This window comes from Toxoplasma gondii, chromosome VIIb (genome assembly GCF_000006565.2).
Source record: "Toxoplasma gondii ME49 chromosome VIIb, whole genome shotgun sequence".
Taxonomy (NCBI): domain Eukaryota; phylum Apicomplexa; class Conoidasida; order Eucoccidiorida; family Sarcocystidae; genus Toxoplasma; species Toxoplasma gondii.
The window spans coordinates 1,063,344-1,078,854 of record NC_031475.1 but is presented as its reverse complement, the minus strand read 5'-3'; the positions used below and the strand labels follow the sequence as shown (position 1 = coordinate 1,078,854).

General features: G+C 54.2%; 3 protein-coding genes across 3 annotated transcripts; 2 read left to right on the top strand and 1 right to left on the bottom strand.

Moving 5' to 3' along the window:
• Positions 1-87: 87 nt before the first annotated feature.
• TGME49_262700 (tetratricopeptide repeat-containing protein) lies at positions 88-9,434 on the top strand (the record flags this gene model as incomplete). The annotated part of the gene is made up of 10 exons (XM_018781295.1): positions 88-1,989; positions 2,730-3,566; positions 4,219-4,269; positions 4,704-5,057; positions 5,509-5,764; positions 6,328-6,808; positions 7,510-7,693; positions 8,090-8,212; positions 8,460-8,907; positions 9,424-9,434. 10 exons carry the CDS (start codon positions 88-90, stop codon positions 9,432-9,434), a joined length of 4,647 nt encoding a protein of 1,548 aa, XP_018637130.1.
• A 1,214-nt stretch (positions 9,435-10,648) lies between these two features.
• On the bottom strand, positions 10,649-13,479 carry TGME49_262710 (Ctr copper transporter family protein). Its single transcript, XM_002365330.1, has 2 exons — positions 12,243-13,479; positions 10,649-11,584 (listed from the first exon to the last, which is right to left on the bottom strand). The coding sequence occupies exons 1-2, from the start codon at positions 12,921-12,923 to the stop codon at positions 11,138-11,140; spliced, it is 1,128 nt and encodes a 375-aa protein (XP_002365371.1). The 5' UTR covers positions 12,924-13,479; the 3' UTR covers positions 10,649-11,137.
• An 847-nt stretch (positions 13,480-14,326) lies between these two features.
• On the top strand, positions 14,327-15,456 carry TGME49_262715 (hypothetical protein; the record flags this gene model as incomplete). Its single annotated transcript, XM_018781296.1, has 2 exons — positions 14,327-14,374; positions 15,073-15,456. 2 exons carry the CDS (start codon positions 14,327-14,329, stop codon positions 15,454-15,456), a joined length of 432 nt encoding a protein of 143 aa, XP_018637131.1.
• Positions 15,457-15,511: the final 55 nt, after the last annotated feature.

Genomic DNA, 15,511 nt, shown 5'->3' with positions numbered 1-15,511 from the left:
CGCAAGAGTCTTCTACGCCTCGGAGGACGAGACAAGGGAGAGTGAACGAGACCGAGTGTGCTCTTTTTTCCGTTCCAAGTTGACATTATGCCCGGTGAGTTGAAGCACAGGCGTGATGAAGCTCCAAAAAACCAGGCGTCCTCCGAGACTCGAGCTTCTTCCTGCGATTATCTGATTCCTACTTCTCTCTCTTCTCCGTCCGCGAACGCATGCAAATCTTCTGCGTCTTCTGGTCCTGCACCGTCTTTCGCCGACTTGTCTTCCTCATCCGCTTCCTCTCCTGTTCCTTCTGCTTCTGCATCCTTCCCTTCGTGCTCTTCGTCGTCTTTCTCCTCTCCCTCCCTTTTTTCTTTCCTTTCTCCGTCCTTTTGTTCTTTCGAGACCTCTCATCCCGCTGCCTCGGCCAGCCGTCGAGTCGATTCTTCAGTGCAAGTCTCGAATCGCGCCGCTCGCACTGCCGAGCTTCTTCGTCGGATGTTCCCTTCTTCTCCCCGTACACGGTCTTGCCCGTTCATTCCATTTCGGTCGGCCTCTTCTCCCTACGCTTCTTCGCCTCTCGCGCTTGCGGCGTCGACGTCTCGTGGTTGTGCCGCTTCAGCTGCTCCATCGTCGGCAGACCCAGAGACAGGAGACCTGCCTGGCGGCGTACCTCAGTCTCAGGGCGAGGCCTCTGCATGCGCGTCGGGGCCGCGCCCACCTGGAACAGAGGAGAGAGCAGACGAGGCGCTTAGAGCTCTTCAGCTGCACCTTCTTCAGCAGGTGACGATGGAGATTGAAGACGACGTTGAGGACCGGAAAAGGAGTCTCTACGCTTCCTTTGCTTCCTCCAAAAACCTAGGTGACGCGACACAGCAATCCGGCCCTCCGCATCTCCCCTCTAACGACGCCAAAGCAGTACACACTTCTGACGACCCATCTTCTCTTTTATTTCCCTGTTCATCCCACTCTTCATATTCCTCCTCTTCCTCGTCTGCGGCTTCCGCGTCGACCTCTTCCTCATCAGCTTCTTCCTCTTCCTCATCGTTTTCAGCTTCCTCATCCTCTTCACCTCCCTGTTTGCTTTCACCTTCATCCTCGTCGTCTGTGTCGTTTTCCGGAGACTCTGCGTCAGTGGAAGTCGTCCGTCCGTTCCGCGATGGGTCTGAGGACAGCAGAGCGTCCAACGAGGCTCCAAGCTCGGGCGTTGCGAGGCGAGGAGCGCGTTCTCTCTCGCCTTTGATTGCTTCTCTCAAAGCGAAGATGCAGAAAATGTCGGGGGGTCAAAAGGCCGTTCAGCCTCCGACGCGAGGCCTCTCTCTGCCGCTGCCCGCCCTGCCCGCCTCGGCGGCTGCGTCCCTCGTGACTGTTCGGACCCGCGGCGCGTCACTCCCGCCGAACCCTACACTGTCTCCGCTGTCTCCTTCGAGGCCCAGAGAAGAGGCGTCGCCCTCGGTTTGCGACGACGGCAGCGACGGAGACACCGAATTTCCTGCCTGCACTCCGCAGGCTCTCCTCGCCGTGATCCAGGAATGGCCTCTGATTCGCACAGGCGTCTCCGAGTCGGCACAGACCGGCGCAGAGGGCCGGAGTGTGGGCGACACTGAGGCCCCAAGCGGAGAGAAGAAGGCAGTCGAAACTGTCGAGGAAAAGGAAGAGAGCGCTTCGCTCTTCCAAGCTTTTGTCGCCAGGCGCTCGCGCCTCAGCCGAGAGCTGGAGGCGCGGCTCGGGATACGCGAAGAAGCCGCAGAAACAGGAGACACTCAGCGGATGGCAGGAGAGACAGACGGAGACGGGGTGACAGACGCCGAAGGGCGCATCAGAGAAGAGGCCGAGAGTGAGAGGGAGGGCGTGATGTCAGGAGGTGATGAGAGAGACACGGGAGAAGAGGAGAGCGGGAACAAAGAAGCCGTAGACGGAGACAGAAGAAAGCCTGGGGAACAAGAAGGCTGCGACACAGAAGAAGACGATCTCCGCGCATTCGACGCTGCGATTGACGGTTTGCTGACATCCGTAAGTCTCCTGTAGAGATTTAGAGCGAGACACAGAAGGAAGCTGGAGAAGGCATCGAGGCGGAGAACAGGAGAAAGAAGGGATGAGCGTAGGGGGAGCAAGGGAACGAAGAGAAGAAGGAAGAAAACAGGAGAGTTGAAAGAAGGAGAAAAACTAGAGAGATGAAGAGAAGAAGGACGAGGCACACACAGCCTTCGCGCACGAGCGAGAGGAGATGTCCGGAAAACAGAGAGGACATGCAGGCAGACGAAAGAAGGCAAAAACTTGTTGTCTTTGGAGAGGAAAAAAAATGACAAAGTCGCCTTCTCCTTCGATTTTGACTGCCTTTCGTGTTCATGCGCGAGCGACTTACGTTTGATCGAACACAAGCTTTTCTGGATAGAAGCCTTGGGGAGTCCCAAATCAACCGTCCCCGAATGTACAGATTCATCGGCGAAAATCACTTGCCGCCAAAGCTTCTTCGTCCGAATATATATATATATACATATATATATATATATATGTACATATATGTATATACATTTGTATATTTTAATCCTGTCAGTACAAGCATGTATGTCTGTACGTATACAAGTATCTAGATCGGTGCATATCTGTCATATATATATGTATATATGTATATTCATGCGTAGAGTGTTCGAGACGGTGAACGCGGAAGTGTACGTCGCGTCAGTCCTTTGTAGGACTGCAATTGAGAACTGCATTTGCACGGCCGACATTTCCCTGTTCTGTACCGTCAGGAACGACCTGTCACAGAGGCCCTACGTCGCAGCTTCTTCGCTGCTTATCGTCCTCTTCCTCCTGCGGCGGCAGAGGAGAATATTAACAGGCAATCTTCCTCATCTTCGGCGTCGCTGTCCTCTTCTCCATCTTCATCTCCATCTGTTTCTTCCTCCGTGTTCTCGTCTACGCCTCCGTATGCTGCGTCTTGGTGTGAAGATAGGTCAACAGACACCACAGAAGCAGCCTCCCTTTTCTCCTTTATCTCCAGAGTGCAGACATTGGCTCTTCGTGTCGACAGAAAATTCAACAGGGACCCAGCATTGCCTTCTTGTCCTTCTTCTCCTTCTCCTTCTTCGTCTCCTTTCCCTTCTTCTTCGTTGGCTGCTCCGTCTTCTTCTGCGGCTTCTTCGCAGTCGGTCGTATCTCGAGCGGTGTCTCCGTCTGCGCCCCTGCGAGAGGATGTGACTCTGTCAGTGCGTCACATCAGCGAAGGTTTTGGCGACTTTTCTCTTTGGCTCTTGGGGTCTGCACACACAGGCGCATGGCGGGAAGGTCTCGTCTCCGAGCTCGCTGCGGAGGCTCGGCGAGAGGCCGCGCAGAAAGGAAGGGAGGCGATCCCCGCTCAGGCGGCTCTGCTGCGCGAGGTTTCGCAGACGTCGGCTAAGGAGACAGAAGAGCATACGGGCGCGACTGAAAGCGAGCAGAAGGGTGCGGAAGAACGAGAGGTCCAGGAAGCTCAATTGCGTCGTCGGAAAGACTTTTATGTCAAGGTCGTCCGAAAACTGCAGAGACTCGAACCGGACGAACTCGTCGAGGGATGCTTCATCATCGACAGAGTCCTGGGACCCCAGCAGGTAGGCAAAAAACGCTTTTGTTTGTTTGAAAGAGTCTCGCGTGTATCTCCAAAAGTCAAGGTTTCTTCCGGGCTTGGCGCCGACACGCGCGTGAGCTCGCGACTCTCTTTGTTTCTCGAATATCGAAGTTTTCTGAATTCCATCAGCTCCCTCCCCCCGGTTCGCTGCCCGTTTTGCGACTCCGAGTTTCCCTCGACAAAAGCCATCGAGAACCGAGGGGTGCGGTGTAGTCAAAAGAAGAGAACGTGGGCGTCGTTCTCTCTCAGCAGCTGGACTCGCAGTCTGTTCGTCGTAGGTCCTCTGAGACTCTGAGGGTTCATGGTTTAGATGTCTCGCTTTTGAGTTGAGTTATTCCATGGTGGTTCACGCAAACGCGCGAGCGAGGATAGCTACGCAGACCTCAGGACAGCGCCATGTTCCCGTTAAAACTTCCTGAAACAAGAGATGAGAAAGCAGCGTTCAACTACCTCTCGGTCCCAAGGCTGGCCCTGGACGCGGAATCAATCCGTGCTTTCTACGCAGTACACTGTTATAAGCGTAAGCTAGGATCCTGCTTGACTGTGGCTCACCATGGCGCATTGGAGAGCAGTTTCAAGTTCTTTGCCTGAAGATGTTGCTCTAAACAAGGTGCCTTCTCGCTGTGTCCCCGCAGATTCGCCGGACTATCGCCTGCGGCAGACAAGGCCGCCGCGAGTTTCTGCAGGTCAGTTTTTCTTGAGAAAAGAAGAGTCGGATGTGCGTGCGTCTGCTGCTGTCTACGTGGAAGCGGCGGGGAAACTGCCTCTCCGTTGCATCTGCTGCACTCGGTCGTCTTGGCCCTCTTTCTTCTTCGCCTTCTTCTCTCTCGAGTTCTCGATTCGTCTCCATCCATCCTACCCCGTCTTCAGACACAGCGAGTCGATATTCCCCTACGCACTCTGACCGAGTGTGGGGTCTTGTGTCTTTCATATTCTTGTGTCTCTCATCGTTCGTCAGCCTCCCCACTCTGTCTGTTTCCACCTGCGTTGATGCGTATTTTATTGTGCCTCTGTGACTTTGAATGTATTCTCCACATGTGTGTGTCTGAATTGCTACAGAGTTCCTTCGAGTGTATGTGTGGACGCGAGCGTTGGACATTTGAAACTTCTTTTCTGTCAGGCCCTCGATCGTCCGGACGTTGTGGTTCGCGGCTGGGTTGTGCGCTGTGACTCCGAGCGCGCTCTCCTGCTCGTTCGCCTCGTCGCCGTCGAACTTTATCCTTCGTCTCTGCCCCCCTCAGCTGCCTCTTCTTCTCAGCCTTGCCCTCCTCACGGCTTCTACGAGGGGAAGGCTGCCCCAGATCGAGGCACTCAGGCGACGTCCGTCGCTTCGGGTCCTGCTGTCTCCTCCGCTGCTTCTGTCTCTCAGCCTCCGACTTCGCCGACGCGACGGAGACTCTTGCGGACGGAGTGCGACGTCGGCAGCAGCGGCATCTATGGAGCGCTGCCCTTGGCAGCAGTGGGTCGGTACGAGGTGAGCGAAGGCGAGAAGGAGGCCTTTTTTGGTTGCATTTGTCTGGGTTTCTAGAGAGCTGAGAAATGCTGAGAGAACGCCGGGGAACAGGCACACAGGCGCGCGTAAAAAGAAAATCGGTGGTCGCGAGTCAAAACTTCTTCGTTGAATGAACCGATGCGTAGTCAACAGTGTGCGCAGCGTTGCATTTCTGGGCGTCTCTCGTACAGTCACCTCACTGTCGAGGTCTCCAGTTCCTCCACATCCTGCACTGTCCGCAAGGTCCGTGCGGTGTGAACTCTTGAGTCTTTGCGTTTGGACTTGACGGCTGTGTTCAAAAGGCGCCTCTGTGCATTCAGGCGACGCCTTTGACTCTCTCTCGCGCGCGCGGCTAAGAGGCGTCTGTCGCTCCATGACTCCGGAAGACTCGACGCATTCCATCCTTTGTGTGGAGTTTTGGCTGTTGCTGCAGTGCAAGGGCGGCCAGGCGAGCGGCTGCGTCAGTCGGTTTCTGCCAGTGGGCACAGCGGTTCGCGCCTGCGTCAAAGAGTTTCTGCGCACGAGACTCCGGCCTTCTCGATGGGATGAAAAAGAGAAGGAAGCGAAGGACGAGACTCGCCTCGACGAGTCGACTCTGAACGCGGCGCATGCGCATCTGCTCCTGACGCTGAGTCCTCCCGCTTGTCTGACTGCTGCAGACGCCGAGGTGCCTCTTCAGAAGCCGCTAGGTTAGTGCAGCAAGGCTCGGCGAGACGGGGACGGAGGGAGGGAGAAGGCGCAAACACTCACGACAGAAAAATACACAACGGAAGACTCGAAAACCGTCGTGCATTGTCTGCAACCTCTGTAGCCTTTCACGCATGTCTCTGTCTCGTTCTCAGTCTTTTCTTTCGTGTGCACAACGTCGTGGACGTTCTTCATCGATCTTCTTGAGATGCTTCGACATCCACGCTGTGTCGCCTTCCACTTTCTGCGAGAGAGACGCAAGGCCCCGGATGAGAGACACAGCGCCTGTCGGAGTTTTCGTCTCTGCTCGTTCTGTCGCACAGGCAAGCTGCCTGTGCTTCGTGCGTTTCGTCGCAAGGGTGTTTTCGACGCCTTAGCCAGACTCGTTTCTCTTTTGTCTCGTCCATTTCCCCCGCCTACTCAACACAGACCTCTTCACCTGTTTCCTCTCATTCTTCGTCTTGCGCGCTGTCTCTCTCCGTGCGTTTCTCCGTGTCTTCGCGACCTCTGCTTTCGCGTTCTCTCTCATCTTTTTGCCGTTCGCCTCTGTTTCTGTTTCTGCCAGGTTTCGTTGCGAGCACTCTGCAAGACGCCCTTTGCCTGCGTTGCCAGGACGAGGACTTCCTGCCGATCCTTCCTCTGCAGCCTCCAACTGTCGAGACCCTCCAGTCTGCTTCTTCTGCTTCTTCTCTGTCTTGGTGGGACGGGGGCGCCTCGCTCCTTCGAGCTCGCCTGCCGTTCGTCCTCTTCAGCGACCCGCGTCTGAAGAACCGGGGCGGTTTGGCCGGCAAGCTGCATGCGCTGGATCTCCTGCGACGGCACTTCTTCTCCTTCTCTCTCGGCGCGGGCGCGTGCAGCCCCGCGCGCGCTTGGCGCCTCGTCGAGGCGGAGGCCGAGACCGAGTTGGCCCAGAGACGCGAGGCCGCGAAAAAGCGAGAGCGCGAGAGACAGGCGCTGTGGCGAGAGAGAACGGGCTTGAAGGCAGAGAGAAGAGAAGCGGGGCGAGAGAATGCAGAGGAAGAACGAAGAGAAGCTGCGTTTCGCGGGTATGGAGTCCCCGACAGACGAGCTGTGTGTATTCATTCTTCAGTTGCCTCCCATTGGACGATCCGTGTGCCTGTCTCTCGTGTAACTCTCTTCACACCGTTTCACTCAGGTCTTCTTCCTTCTTTTTCTCGTTTGCTGTGCTGTCTCCTCCATTCGCTCCGTGTCGCTTCTCGAATTACAAAAGTTGCGTGATTACCACACACACCGGGGGTTTTGATTGACGACATCTCTTGAGGCCCGCATCGGGATTTCGAGTCTCTTCACTTTGAAAGAAACTTGTTATCAGAGGGGACGGTTTCTCTGTTTCGACGTTCGACTGCGCCTCTCCTGAGGCAGAACGGATGACGGCAGGACTGTAACTGGAATTAGGGATACGTAGTGAAGACATCCTACTCAAGTGTAGTTTCTCGTCCGTGATCCTTCTCTCCATATCTCTCCCTTTCCTCTCTCCTCGCTTTCCTCGTTTTCATAGGGCGTCTGCGTCCTCTGTCTCATCGTCTGTCTCTGCGCCCGTATTGTGTCTTCTCTTTGCTCTCCGGCTTCCCTCTCCTCTCCTCTCTTCCCCATCTCTCTTTGTTGCTACCTCTTTCCCCTCTCCTCTCACCGTCCTCATATTTCCTCTCCATCTCTCTCTCCGTTCTCGTCTCTCTGTTTCCCGATCTGCTTTCGACGACGCGCGATGCGTTGCCTTTGCTTTCAGGTTGGGCGCCTTTTTGACGGAGGAGCAGAGCAGCCAGTGGGCGCAGCAGCGCCTGCAGCAGGGCGTCTCAGCGGCGCGCAAGGGAGACTTGACCATGGCGATGGAGTGCTACGAGGCGGCTCTCGTCCTCAAACCGAAGTATCCAGACGCGCTGGTCGCCCGAGGCGCCGCTCACGCTAACCGAGTGCGTGTCTTGCCCCTCCAGATCCGACGAAGAGAGGCCCAGCCGCGTTCCGGAAACGCCGCGCTTCTTCTGTCCCTGTTGTTCCCCTTTCGTCTCGCCAAAGAACAAACAAGAGCAGTGTAGTCAAACACAAATGTATACAAACGTACCCACATATAATATACCCAATATACATATATATACATATATACATATATATATTCATATATATATACATATATTTATATATGTACATGTGTATATACGTGTGTGTAAGTGTGTATTTATATGTGTAGGAAGGTGCAGGTGATTGCGCATGCATGCAAAGTTTTCTTTCTGGAGTTTGTGGGCGTGAGCTGCTGGGCATGCCCTCGCGTTCTCCAGTTGCTGTGGCGCTTCTGCTTTGGCTGTGCACAGCTCGCGTATGACAAAGCGCTGGACGACCTGGACGCGGCACTCGCCCAAGAACCTCAGCACCCAAACGCGATCAAGTACCGCCGCATCGTTCTGCAGAGGATGGAGAACCAGCGCCAGGAAGGAGTGAGGAACAAAGAGGAAGGCGCGACGAGCCTCAGGGGAGAAAGGGAGAACAGGAGAGACAGGAAACAGACAGGAGTTGAAGGGAAAAGGAAAAACAGAAGAGAGGGCGAAAGGGGGAAGAAAGAAGAAACGCCTTCTGTTTCAAAACTGAGGGAAAAGACGCACTCCGCACTGGACACCGTCCGTCCAGGGTCTTCTGCAAAGTCCACCTTTCCCTCCGTCACTGTCTCCTCTGTTTGCTGTGCAGAACCTGCGGCCAGGACTCCGACACCCAGGAAGTCGGACTCCATCTCCGACGGTGACGCGGGCATCGCGAACCCCGCCGCCGAAGGGGGCCTCGTCAGTTGGGCTCCAGCCACGCCGGTGGGGCCTTCCGACCGCGTTGGGCTCCAGCGCTGGGGGCTCGCAACTCGCGGCGGCGGCGGCGACGGCGGTGGCAAACGCGGCAGCGGCGGCAAACGCGATCGCGGCGGTGGGGGGCGAGAAGGACATCACGCGTCTGGTGGCGAAACACAGAGAAAACAGATTGACATTTCTGCGGCAGCAACAGATGCAGAAAGATGCGATTTGGAAGCAGCAACTCGCACACGCGATCGAACTCGAGCAGCGGACACGAGAGAAACGGATGCGCTCCGAGGAAGCCGACAAGGACAGAAAGGACGAGGACGCAGAGAAGACGAAAAGCCTCAAGCTCAGTGAGAACAACACTCCAAACTGTCTCGCCAGTAAACGGGGAACCTAGCCGGCAGAGGCAGAAGAAACAGAAGGGCAAAAAAGAGGTGAAAGGAATCGATGCGTCCACATCTCAGATGCACTTATTCCCATTTCCCGCATTTTACATATATATATATATATATATATGTACATATATGTGTACATATATATATTCATGTGTACACACACCCAGTGTATATATATATATATGTATGCTTTTGTGTGTGCCGTTTTATGGGGAAATGCGTTTCCTTTTGTACATTTGCGTATCAAGGTTTCTGTGCGGAGTTCGAGAGGTGGTGTAGTGAGTGGGGGGCTTAGGGGGGGGCCTCGGTAGATTCACGGTGAATGGGTTTCGAAGAGGGTGCTTTTCTTGAGCACACAAGCCTGCAGGCCAGCTGAACCCCATGCGTTATTTCACTGAGTTTTGGGGGGCTCGCGAGTCGATATGGAGAGGCGAACATGTCCAGCATCCATGCGAAATGTCGTTTTCTCAGGTAGCAAGTGACGCACCTTCACTGCGACGCTTCGCGTGACAGCCTGCATGCAGAGAGAAGACACAAGGTGGTGAGCAGTCTCAGAAGAACCGTGGAGAGAAGGAGACTGAGAGAGGTCTTTTTCCAGCAGGAATTCTCCGCTGCGTTGTCTCTTCCGGAGAAAATATGTACACGTCAAGGCGGCAAAGCAACTTTCGAGTTGCCGATTTTTTCCAACCTGGTACACTGATTAAGAGGGAGGAGTCCTCGTTTTTTGGGGTTCGCCAGTTTGTGTCGTAGGCCTCGTTGAAGGGAGGCGCGAGTTTCGCGAGGAAAAGATCGAGAAAGGAGAGAAGGACGCATGCCGGGGGGTCTGCTGGCGAAGACCGCTGTCTCGATTTGAAAGGGAGATTTGTGCCGCTCACGTGCGAGTTCGGATTTTTTCGAAAAGCAGCTTCTCTGCTTCTTCCGGCATTGCCTATTTGTTCCGTCCAACCCAGCAACGAACAACGGGGATTGCGCCCTCTTGGCTTGTCCACGAGTCCCATTCTTCTGGAGCTGCCGCGAGGCTTCATCACTCCTGTTGCCTTCGCATCAGGCTCGGGGCTTCGCCCTTCTTTCTCGAGTCTTCGTCGCTGTGCACAGACCGGGCTCGAGGTCCACTTCCGAAGACGCTTCTGCGCAGCGGCGACTTGCCGCACGGTGGACGTAGGTCGAGCGCGGGGAAGAATGTCGCCGCGACCCAAGTGTGTCGCCTGAGGCTTCCCAGCTTTCACTGAAACTGGGCGTTCTGTGGAAACCGTAGAACGAGATAGGAATAAGTTACTTGACGTCACGACCTGCCAGCACACTATGGTGGTGGGAGACGTTGAAGTGAGAAGCAGTGTCTAGACATGGCAGCCGCCGTTGCCGCTTTATGACGACAGGCCTCAGGACTTCGTTGCTCACGTTTTTCGCTCGAAATGCGTTACAAAACAGCTTGCCGCCTTGAGGGGAAGAACGAACGCCTGCACTGCCAGTCTGCTCCTGACGCATCTCCTCCCACAGAAAGGAACAGTTTTTTTTCAAACGCGGAGGCGGGTGCACCCACAGTGTTTTCCTAGTGCGTTTGAGGCGCGGAACCAGCTTCCGAGATTCTAATTTTTTGTCTCCGAAGAACGTAGCGAGTCACTGAAGTCTGTCTCTGCTTTTGTACTCTCAACAGAACTGTAACACATGCACTCTCGCTGAAAGCGGTGAAACATAGCACCGGCGCAGAGGCTTGAACGCGTCTCTGTGCGTATTCTACATGTTCGTTCTGAAACGCGGTCTGTTGGAGAACAGACGAGGGCCACAGTCTGTGTGCATCTTGTACACGCATGTGTGCGCCCTTCTCGACTCTTCCCCGACGGCAAAAAACGCGCTGAAACGCGTCGGTAAAGAATGCAGTTCTACACAAAAACGGCGGATCAACCGATTCCACGCGGCAACCTTAGTCTCTTGACCCTGCGTTCCAGCTTCTTCCCTCAGGGAGGCTTTTAAAAAAAGGATGTTTTAAATCCAAAAGTTCAAGGGACCTCCCTGCTCTGCTACCAGTTTCAAAGGAATAATTTCCAGCTCCACGCCTTCCTGTGGTCTCTCCTAGTTCCACTCTTCAGTTTCTTCTTTCTCTGTCTCCCTTTCCTTCTTTCTCTGTCTCCTCTTCCTTCATTCTCGGTCTCCAACACCTTTCGTCTTCTCTTTTTGTCTCCAGTTCTTATGTTCCGCAGCAGCAGGGGTCCCCGCGGTAGTCTTCTTCCAGCGAGTTCTCTTCTTTTTCTGCCTGGATTCTGAGGAGGTGCCCGAAGCAGAAGAAGCCCAGAGCGAGGCCTCCCGTGACAGCGAAGAAGAGCCCTACGTTGTAGGTCATCACGATCAGCATGAGAAGGTAGTCGTACCCGTAGATGACGAACGCCTCCAGCATCCGCCAGGAGTTTTGCTTCAGAGGGAAATTCCCGCAAAGGCGTTCGACAATTGCTGAAGACGGAGAAGCCGCCGAACTCTGTCCTTCCTTTTCCTTCAATTTCTCGACTCGTTGGGCGTCCTCCGCGGCGCGGTCGCGCTTGGCGAGGAAGAACTCGAGTCGCAGGCGAAGGACTTTCAGAACCACGGAGAGCATCCCCAGAACCACGCACGTCAGCAGCGACAGCACGTACTGCCACCGCTGCAGAGCAAATCGGGAAGGAAACGCCAAGCAGCATTGAAGGAGAAAAACGCACAACGCAGGGTGGTAAACACATAGAATGAAAGGGTGGAGAAAACGCACGAAATGACAAGGAACACACAGCAGCTGGACAAGGAAAAATCCAGCGAAAGATGAGGCCTGTTTACGATTTGGGGTTTCACGAGGTCAGACAATTCCAGGGTGAAAAGATGACAAGGAAACGTCGATATACGACAGACCGCAGACACACGGACTTCCGGCCTCGATCCTCAGGCTGACTATTTGACAGTCTCCGCACCGTGTGACGCATCCTCTCTCGTGGCGTGCATGCAAGAATCCACAAGCATCTCCTCTCACCCAGATGTCGTCTTGAAATGCACCTCAAACATATATATATATATATATATATATATATGCATGCAGTTGTGCACACAAAACGATGCATACGTGGATGTATTAACCACACACACAGTTATGCGTGGATGCGCATACTCTTACATATAAATAAATAAATATATATATATATATATATGTTTGCTTGCGTGTATTTGTGTGGGTATGCATGGGCGTCCAGATATGCCTGTCTAGGTGGCATGTGTTTTTGGTGAGCACTGAGGCTGCGGAAGCGTCCTTTCCTTTTTCCATTTTAAAGTCTCACCTCGAGTGTCTCCCATGAGTGGAAGAGAATCACGGTGTGCAGCGAGTTTTGAAAAGACATGGGCATGACCCCACAGCAAGAGGACTTATGTCCCTCCGCAGCGACGTGGGCGGTTCCTTCCGCAGCCACTGCTTTCTTCTTTTTACAGCAGGACTGTTTTCCTTCACTGGAAGGTCCCTCTCCGCCCGACCCTCCGGCAGCGCCTTTCTTGTCGCAGCAAGACTCCTCTTTTCCGTCCGCCTCTCTCGCAGCAGAAGCGTCGTCGGCAGCGCGCTTCTTCTGTCCCTTGCAGCAGTCCTCGACATCTTCATACCTGTTTCTCGGCCGCTGCTTGTCATGCGTCTTATCTGGCGTAGCATCGGAACTGGAAGGTTTTGAGCTGTCACGGTTTCGCTGAGGGTCGGGCACCTCGTTGTCAGAAGAGACGGGAGAGTTCGAGGCGGAGGACAGAGCGCCGGGGAGAGAAGACACGCAGTGAAGCGCGCAAACAAGGAAGAACGTGGACACTCGCAGAAGAGAGGCCTTTGATTGAGGACCGGTCGGAAGACCTCGCCGTCTGGAACTGGGGATTTTGCGGAGGGACAGAAGGTAGGCTTCCGTCTTTCTCTGTCCTCCTTCGCGTCCAGATCTCGGAGAAGTGCTCAGAGAGCAGGAAGCACCTGACTGAGCGTGCGTTGCCATCTTGACTCTCTTGGTCTGCCCTCTGTAGGTCTTTCTCGAACGCGTTCTCTCTCCCCACGGAGCGCACACACTTGTTAATCGGAGGTTCGCTTCAGCCTATGATTCTTGTGAAGTTTTCTTTCCTCTCTCGCGGAGAGTCGCCACAGGAGAGACACGCGGCGTGTGTCTTTGACTCGCGGGGGGGCCCTCGGCAGTTGAAGGCTTAAACCCTAAAAGTCCCTAAACCCTCGACTCAGAGGCAGCAAGAACGCAGGAAGAGTTTTGCCACCTGAGTCAGACAAGGCAGACGGGAATTTCCTTCGTGAATTGCCAAGGTGTCGTGAAAGGAGACGCTTCCTGCATCGCCTGTGCCTCCCGCGGGGAAACAGAGGCGCCTGCCTTACACGTCTCCTGCAATCCACAGCGCAGAACGCGAGATCAAGGTGGACGCGTGCTTGCACGGAAAAGGAGAGCCCCCCGCGAACGGGACAGAATTGCCAGGTTGACATCCACTTTTCCGAGAATTCTTCCGAAACTCTCGCTTCCTTCCATCGAAAACAACCACCAACTCAATTCTGTCAAGGGTTGCTGATCCACCACACAGAAAACTCACTCGCGAGACGGGTGAGAAGGCGGTGGGGCTGCGGGCTGGGGTGGCAGCGAAGCACGTGTGTTTTCTGTGGCTTTCACAGAAGAAACCCTTCTCTCTTTGCAGGGGTTATGTCGGCGCAACTCACTGCTTTCTTTCACGTCTTTCGAGAGAATTTCCTGCCCGAGATGTGCGGAGAAAAAAGGGGAAGTAGCGACTCATTTTACTGACGCGTTACAGCTGAAAAAGCTGCGGGTAAAAAACCTAGCCTGACCTACTCTGCAAACAATTTTAGTTTTAGCGGCAGAAAATGCCACTGAGAGCCCACAAGAAGCCTGTTTCCCATATGCACTCACACACAGTGCTCTGTTCGAGATCTTGTTTGAAAAATACTCACACGGAAGCGAACAAGGCACCGGGTTTGCCGTTCGGTGTTTGCAGACGCGCGGCATTTTACCGGTCTCGACTTTGCAGGAATCGTACTTCCCTCTCCTCGTCCGTGCTTGTTTTTTCGACGTTCGTTCCGAGCTGGAGTGCCTTGCAGCAGCGACACGTAGTTTTCTCGAGGGTTTGCGGTGGAAGCGAAACACACGGGCCTTCACAGGGTTCCACTTCGCTGTTCAGTCCAGTCGTTCTAGGTTTGTGCTCTGTACTACTCAAGACTGGATCTGTCGGTGACTAGAAGGCAGAGGCTGTCGCAGAAGTACCTCTTCTCTGGAGATTTGCGGGTGGAGTTGCAAAGGGGAGAAAACGACACTGCAGAGCGAATAGATGAAGAGGAGAGTTGACGAGAAATGGATTTCTTCAGACCATCTTGAGTTTCAGCGTTACTCAAATGGCGGTTTCACGCCTTCTCACACGGCTCGTAGAACCCACAAGACCGGTGAGCGTACTCCTTTTTCTTGTTCATCGCCATAGTACAACGAGTAATCACTTTAGAGGGAGGAGGGACTGAAGGTCTTAGTACCCGCAGTAATACCAATACGTGTCATAGGTGAAAAGTATGCTCGTGCAGCCAGATCAGATGTAGAAATCTCTGCTCCCTGAACCGTATACTGTGTAAATCGCGTCGTCCTGTTTCCGTCTTCGAACACAGAAAGAGCTTTCTTTTCAGATTCGCACACGTTCTGGATGTGGTGCTCCTAACGTCAGTCCGCACAGTTTGCCTTACAACTGGCTTGCCCTCTCTAGGGTTCTAACAGGTTCTTTGTTTTCGGAATAGTTTCTCAACTGCAGTTTCCACCCATTCTTTTCACTGCGAGCATCTCGACGCGGGTGAGAACTCTCGAAACGCCTCGCATTTCTTGCCCCGCTTCTCTACTGAAACGTCAGTACAGCGGCACAGTCGTCTACTATTGTACTATCGAGAAGCTGGTCTGCGGTATACTCAGCTGCTTCGCCTAGATACTCGCCTGCATACGCTTGATGGTCTGAAACAGCATTCAACACATCTAAGTGGAATTATGAGCGTAGGCCTGGGCACACACCGCAACTGCTGCGCTCTTTCCGCGGAGTTCTGGTGGCATCGACGCTCGTCTTTGCCGTTTTTGCTCGCATTTGTCTCGTGTGTTGCATCCCCAGGTCTGTGGTCGGCGATTTCTCCACTTCCCTCTACACGCCAAGAGAAATGAATTCCCCACTTGCCGTACACACGACGCTGGAGGTGTATATACACCACACATACAACCAGGTCGTCTGACGCTCTGTCGCTGCTTCGGTGGTTCTTCAAACGCGAAACGGGCAGCTCGGTCTTTGGCGTTTTCATTGAGGAAAAGTGGAAAGTGTGGCTTCACTGACACGCAAGACTCAAATCGCGGACGGCGAGACACTTGCGAAGCAGGACGAGACGGGCAGAAACGCCGTTCCGCCTGTGCATACGGGTGTTTGAGTACGGGGTCATTTCCCCTCAGAAGAGACACACTTTTCGGACTCTTGGGCTCTCTAGCTACCGAGACGAGAGAGTGACGCCGTTCTACTTCGCGCCTCGGTTGAGAGGGGCAAGACTGGCCTTTTTCGACGA

Excerpts from the sequence above, each read along its gene's own strand:
- TGME49_262710 (XM_002365330.1), bottom strand. The coding sequence starts at position 12,923 with ATGGCAACGCACGCTCAGTCAGGTGCTTCCTGCTCTCTGAGCACTTCT. Across the intron at positions 11,585-12,242 it reads ACTCATGGGAGACACTCGAG|CGGTGGCAGTACGTGCTGTC; the intron begins GTGAGACTTTAA and ends TTTGCTCTGCAG.